The sequence below is a fragment of the Protopterus annectens genome, chromosome 10.part0 (assembly GCF_019279795.1).
Source record: "Protopterus annectens isolate FY-2018-M chromosome 10.part0, PAN1.0, whole genome shotgun sequence".
Taxonomy (NCBI): domain Eukaryota; kingdom Metazoa; phylum Chordata; order Ceratodontiformes; family Protopteridae; genus Protopterus; species Protopterus annectens.
In genome coordinates this window covers 1,126,122,408-1,126,129,591 of record NC_056744.1, presented here as the reverse complement: position 1 = coordinate 1,126,129,591, position 7,184 = coordinate 1,126,122,408, and the positions used below count along the sequence as shown (strand labels likewise).

The window sequence follows — 7,184 nt, the reverse complement described above, 5'->3', positions numbered from 1 at the left end:
ATTGTATTTTGTGTTTTGTATTTTCTGTATTTTCAGATTGTTTTAATGCTGCTGCCAATCTCACTGTTTTTCAGATCCCTTAATAAAGAGATATCAAGTGAACCATTAAAATACATGGAGCAGCTACCTGTGGCAGAAATAATTCATCAGGTATGTTTCTCTTGATGGTGTATAATATTGAGTGCCAGAATATATGTCATTCTGATGACATAAAAGCATAAGTGATAACCACAGAAGACTTATTGGTCCTCTACCTTGCAGTACTAATCACTTGAACTGAGTTGATCCATTCTGTTCACTGCAGTACTTGAACTGGTCCCTGCAAGTACCTTTTCATGACAATGCCTAGAATCTCCTGCAAGCTTTATTGCCTCCTCTCTTCCCATAATGTACTAATTAGTTGCTTCTCCAAACCTCATTGCCATTTTTTCCACTGAACATGGATCCCTTGCACCTCGAGTAATTAAGAGTTTTAAACTTGCTTCCTTCAGTCTTTATGGCAAGATAAGTCACTTTTTCCTTCATGTTATTTTAAAACATAGTATAATTTTTCAACCATTCAGTATCTTGATAACTAAGATGTATTAATTCTGCGTTCACCTCAGTCACTGCACATTCCCACGTAGGCCACTTCTACCCTACTTTCCTATTTTTTGGAATTTCCTTTCCTCCTTTTAATTTCACAGAGAGTTCTAAGCTCAGTTTTCTGAGCAAAGTATTTTTAACTATCTGTGTTATTCATTGGTCTATTTTACAGAGAGAGTCAACAACATTGTTATTGCCATTGTTTTATTAACATTGGTTAAGTTGAAATATTTATCCAGTTTGACTTCTGCTCTTTACATACATATAGAGTCATTAACTCTATTATTTGTTTGGTTTTGACTATTGTATTTGAAATATATTGTACATCACAATGGAATGAGATAAGACAGCTGTTTTTTTTTTTTCAAAATGCAGAAAATGTGCACTAAAAATTCCACCCCAGGATACTCAGTTTATGAGTGATTTGCTGGGGCTGGAGCATCTAACTGAAGATTGTAACATTTGTAAGCTTGTAAATCTTGCTAGACAGGAGGAATACATTGATTTTGAAGTGCCTTCTTAAGAGCAAGACTCCTAAGGAAGACAAGAAAGCTGAAAGAAGAAGAAGATAAGAGGAGGGCATGAGCCACAGTAGAGATGTTCCTTCGCCAGCCAAAGTTTTTAGATTCAATTTTTCTTCTTTGGCTGAATCAAGACCTTCCAGGGTACGCCCCCATTAGAAGCTGACCGGCCTTACCATCTGGGGTTATTTAAACTGGCTTTGAGGAAAAGACTGGGTAGCTTCTCCTCAAACCAGGAGTTATCTAAATACCTTCATTAAAGGCATACTTCTGCCCTTTCCATTATGTTCTTCATGTCAGTGTATAGCCCATGTGTACCCACTGACTGGGAAAAAATGATGATGGCCTTTCTAAAGTCCCAGCTACAGCTTTTTTTATCTCATCCCCCTGGGTTTCTAGGGTGTCCAGAGTTCACCCCCCAGCCCTTCACCTCATTGGCTTCTTCCCTGGGCCCTAAATTGTCACTGGGAGTATCAAGGCTACTGCAATGGAAAGTGAATTGAAGCTGCTAAATGCATGTATGCATGTTGTGCATATGTAAATAATGAGATTTTCCTTTTAATAAATGTGTGGTGTTTCCAAGTCTGTACCGTAGTGCATTGTAAGTATTAAGCTGTTGTGTACTTAGGTGTGAGATGCCAAAGTGTTAACATTGTTTATGTTGTGTTGCCATGTTGTTTGTAATAAAGTTAGCTATTTTTCAAAACTCATGTTGAGTCTTGGAATTTATGAGATGATCCTCAATAGAAGCAGTTTGTGTTTTTTAGCATCACTTGACATAGTGTCAGAAGGTGGGATGTTCTTGATGACCAGAACAGAAGAATGTTTTCACAGGTTACAGAACCATGATCCACTTGTGCTCATAGTTAGCTGCCATTATCAAAAATCATTATCTTCCCTTGCAAAATCCTTGTTTTACTAAATTGAAAAAGTTTTTTGTTAAAATACTGAGTGTCTTCTGCCATGATGCAGTTTAAACCACCAGTGTAATTTGACTCATTAAACCATTTTGTTGACCTTGCTGGAAATAGAGATTCACACATTTTTGTCTAATTAGCAAACCTAGTGAACAGATTTGCTTTAAAAATAAATATAATATATGACAGAGCATGCTTTCACAGATGTGTACAATTAAGGGAAGTATGTGTGGAAGAGTTTGATCTGATATTGTCAAATTTTCATCCTCTCCTCACATGTGAGTTTGGATCCGAGATCAGCCATTAGCAAACTCATGGCAACCAAAAACCTCTTTGGTACCTCCCCCTTACCTACAGTGCACCTGTCCCCATTACCTCAGATGTCGTTTGCTGCTTTGGGAAGACGTGGACATTCCAATAGCTCTTGGGTCAGGCTATAATTTTTTCTTCAATTTCTATAAATCCTCCTCTGGGGAATCTCGAATCCAGTCAGAGCTGTCTGCACCAACTGTTATTTCATCGGATCAGGCTCCTTCGGCTCCGACTTCATTTGACAAGGATGGGTCAGATACATTGGGGTTGGATCCAATGTTTAGTCATTTCAAACTGATACTGTACTTACCAAGGGCACGGTACTCTCCTCCATATGATCTAGTACATTCAAGGGTACTGTTCCCCTTCCTGTCAAGGCTGAGATCTCCTGCTGCTATGTCCTCTCGTTCTACCAGCAGTACTACAGAAGAAGAAGTGGAGCAGATGATGCACAAGATCTTATGAGCACAGGGTATCACTAGGTCCCCTTCAACCTCAGCCCTTTTGGCTCCAGGTCTACCCAAGATGTTCACTCCCCTACTCCCTCCTTCGAATTCAGGGCAAGTTTTGGAGCCCATGGATCTGATACGCCTGGTGACTTAGATTTCAGATTCCATGATGCTAGCTTCCTTGGATCAGAGTTCAGCTCGAAGCTTATTGACCTTTTCAGAGCTGGAGAGTACCCAAAGCCAAAGTGAGCTTCTGTGACCTCCAGTCCAGTCAACCCCCAGATTGTCAGAGGAGTCAGTGGTCCTCGGGGATTCTGCGAAAGTGAGCTTGGGTATGGCTTCTGCCCTGGGTGAGCTGTTTTCTGGAATGGGGGGATCTCTGTCCCAACAGTATGGCTTCTCTGGTCTGGAGTCCTCATCCTTCCAGGAGTGGTCAGTCTTTGGAGCGGGCTATGGCTGTCTCTGCACCAGCAAAGTCACCTCCCCCCCTTCAGATCCATTATCCCAGGCAGACACTTGGCGCTATTCTTCAGCCCATCTCACTCCACAGGGACAATAGGAACCTAAGTGCCAGGATACCCGTCATGACACCCCAGACTGTCCCACTGAGGAGGTTCCTTGGAAGAGGTTATGCAAAAGGAAGCACCTAGACTCCTCAGATGAGTCAGCCACTGAAGACACCAACCTTGATGAAGGTGAGGGTTCCCCATGGTCACCTCCCGAGGATGTTTCCTTTGGGAGTATTCTAGAAATTCTCAGGCAGAGGGGTGACTAGAAGTCCAGCAACTCCTCACCTGAGGAGTCAGTGTACCTGGCCGCCTCTGGTTCCCGTCCTTCTACCTCTTGGGTGACTCTGCCCACTGATGAGCTTATAGACCTAATCTCAGGGCGGGCATGGGAGACCCCAGATTCCATCAAGCCTGTTCCCGGAGACCAAACAAGATCATTACTGCTCCTCTGAATAAGGGTTTTGGACTAAGGGGGTTGCAGTAGATGCCATGGTTGTGGTGGCAGCAACCAAGAAAGAGCTTTCTGATGAGAGTTCTACTATCCATCCTCCTAATAAAGATTCTAGGATGATGGATAGATGTGGGAAGCATGTCTTCTTCTCAGTGACCTTTGCTCTGTATTCTCTGAATTACTTATCTCATTTCACTAGGTTAGAAAGGGATCTGATCAAGGAGCTTTTAGATACACTTCAAGGACCAGTAGCTGAGGGAGCTAATGAAAAGGAAACTTCCCAGTTAGCCACCCTTCATTCAATTTCAAACTTTTCCATGAGGCTTATTGGTTTACCTTTATTTCGTTGAAAGCCGTATGTGCGATGTGCAAAATGTCATAAGTGCAGCTGCAAAAAAACACAATTCCAATTCACCATGTGCTTGAATGGCAAATAAGTGAATGCTTTTTTCCTATTCAAACACATGGATCAAATGTCGGAAATGGTTTTCCAACCAACCATTTTCGACATTTGATTCTTCGATGTTGTCCGTATTTCGGCATTATGGTTCATGGAAATGACCATTCGCATATATGCAATTCACTCATTCAAAGGTAAACCGGCTTATTGCACACACTGCTGAAGGAACGAGCAGAGTGGCGGGTTCCGACATTTCCATGAGGAGCCATGCCTGGATGCACCTTTGCAATTTTGCAGAGATTTTTAATTCTTCATTTGTCAACACTCCATTTGACGGTACATCTCTGTCTGGGCCCAAAGTCAAGGATACACTATCCAGGTGTGAGAAGGAAGGTAAAACCCTTTCTGCCATGGACATATGTTTGTCAGCTCCTCAAAGATCTTATCTTAAAGGTCAGAGAGGTAGCAGGAAAATGTGGTCCAAAAAGTCACAAGGGTCTTACCAGGACACACGTGGAGAGTTTTCCCCCAGTAACAGAGGGGGAAACAATGGATGATGTTGCCCTCAGGGCACAGGAGGTCTGCAGAATCAGGGTTCCCAGGAACCATTCTTCCAGAACCCCTTTCAGCGCTCCTGAAAGGAGGCCCAGTTGTCTGCCTGTGGAGGCAATCAGGGGTCATCTATCCCCGCACTGGAGAGCCTGGTAGAACTTAACTTCCGATGTATGGGTGCAGAGGATAATATCCAGGGCTTATCAAATTCCCTTCTCTCAACATCCTCTTCCCAACAAGAAAATTCCAGATGTTCTACCCAGTCAAAGCAGTTTCGCAAATTCTGAATCTGCTAGAAAAAAAGAGTCATCGAAGAGGTCCCCCCACACCAGAGAGGATTCAGAACTTTTTCAAGGTTCTTTTTCGTGCCAGAGAAAACAAGGGGCTAGAGACTGATTCTGGATCTCAGCAAATTAAACAAATCTGTCCGTTGCAGTAAGTTCCGAATGGTCTTGGTACGATCCAAACTTCCCTTCTTGGAACAGGACAATTGGATGTGTTCTGTAGATCTTCAGGATGCATACTACCACATAAAAATGGACAGATGCAACAGAAGATACCTGCACTTCTGGCTGGGAGCCAGTCATTAACAGTTCACAGTGCTGCCCTTTGGTCTCACTACCTCCCCCAGAGTGTTCACCAAATTCATGGCAGTGGTTGCAGCTCACCTGAGATGACAAGGATTTCAAGTGTTTCCTTACTTAGACAATTGGCTCATTTCTCCCCCAACTAGGCATCTACTCGTATATGCAAGAGACTGTGTTCTTCAGCTGTGCTCACAACTAGGCATAACAATAAAATACCAAAAATCTCATCATGATACACTCAAACGTTAGAGTTCATAGGAGCCCTGTTAGAAAGGAATCTGACATTTGCCAAACTTCCCCCTTTTAGAGTACTAACGGTCAAGTGACAGACTGCTAGGTTGATCAGAAACAAAAGAGTACCTGCCCGTTATGTTCTTCAGGCCTTAGGTTCCATGGCTGCAGCAGTTGTGTTAGTCCTCCTGGCCAGGTTTCACATGTGGATTTTGCAGTGGCTTCTAGCCTCCCAGTGGTCAATAATGCATCATCCAGTGTCCTATTGGATTCTTATAACAGAAACATGCAAAAAAGACCCCTCATGATGGATTCATTTTCAGCAGGTGACATGAGGATGACCCTTTGCTGCGCCTCTACCACAGGCTACAATGACTTGGATGCTTCCCACATGGGGGGGGGTCATTATCTGTGGAAGAGTGTCCAAGGTACGTGGTCCACAGACGAGGCCAAGCTCTGCATAAACATCCTGGAGATGAGGGCAGTGCTTCTAACGTTGCAGGCATTTCAGACCATCCTTCCTCTGGGAATGGTAGCGATCCAGTCATACAGCATGTCAGTGGTATGGTACATAAACAAACAAGGTGGGACCAGATCATACCCTCTATGTCGAGAAGTGCTTGGGGTATGGCTGTGGGCAATCTCATCCAACAGCTTTCTTATAGCAATGCATATTCCAGGGAGATCCAACGTCATAGCGGACAAACTGAGCAGAGCCATTCTCATGCCACACGAGTCCCTCAATTAAAATGTGGTAGACCACAGTTTCTGCATGTGGGGCCAGCCTTGCTGTGATCTTTTCACCTCTCCCCTCAACAACAAATGCAGCATTTACTTCACCCTGATTCCCCCACAGGAGCAAACCCAGAGGGACACTCTGATACACAATTGTCCCCCCGGACTTCTATAGGCCTTCCCCCAATTCTGTTGATCCCCAAGTTCCTTCAGAAAGCTAAAAGGTTGAAGAGGACAGTTATCCTCATTGCCCAATATTGGCCTCAACAGATCTGATTTCCCTTCCTGTGGCCTCATCTTCAGAAGGAACCCTGGATTCTGACCCTTCTCCAGACCTGTTGTCAGACCCAACAGAAATGACTTATCCCAACCCTTACAATCTCAAGCTGACAGCTTGGTTCCTCTAGTTCCATTGATCGCCAGACAACCTATGCTCTCCTCCCAAGTCTGTCATATCTTGATGTCATCCCATAAGCCATCAACTCAGAAACTGTATAGGAGTAAATGGAAGAGATACGTCTTTTGGGCACAGCAACACAACATAGATCCCATCACAGCCCCTATTCATTTCATTTTGGACTTCCTAGACCATCTTTTCAATAATGGGGCAGTGGTATCTACCATTAAAGTACAGTTCCTCCTTGAACTCCCACAAACTTTGCAAAGCATTTTTAAAAGGGACCTTATTGTTAAAACCTCCTGTCAAGGACACTTCTCCCCCTTTGGATTTAAATCTGGTTTTGCGTCTCATTACTCAGCCTCCCTTCAAACCTGCTGCATCTTGTGATAAGTATCTTTCATGGAAAACACTATTGTTGGTGGCTGTCACATCAGCAAGATAGATTTCAGATCTTCAAACCCTGTCTTCTGAACCTTTGTATATAATTTCCCATAAGGATAGAGTCTCATTGTGTACCCACCCCTCCTTCTTGCCC

At 43.5% G+C, this 7,184-nt stretch overlaps 1 protein-coding gene across 1 annotated transcript in view; it reads left to right on the top strand.

Moving 5' to 3' along the window:
* The window catches only part of PIGK (phosphatidylinositol glycan anchor biosynthesis class K), a 585,228-nt gene that overhangs the window by 385,756 nt on the left and 192,288 nt on the right, over positions 1–7,184 (top strand). Inside the window, exon 6 of the mRNA XM_044086844.1 lies at positions 75–150. Coding sequence (XP_043942779.1) covers positions 75–150 — 76 coding nt within the window. The remainder of the gene's footprint in view (positions 1–74; positions 151–7,184) is intronic.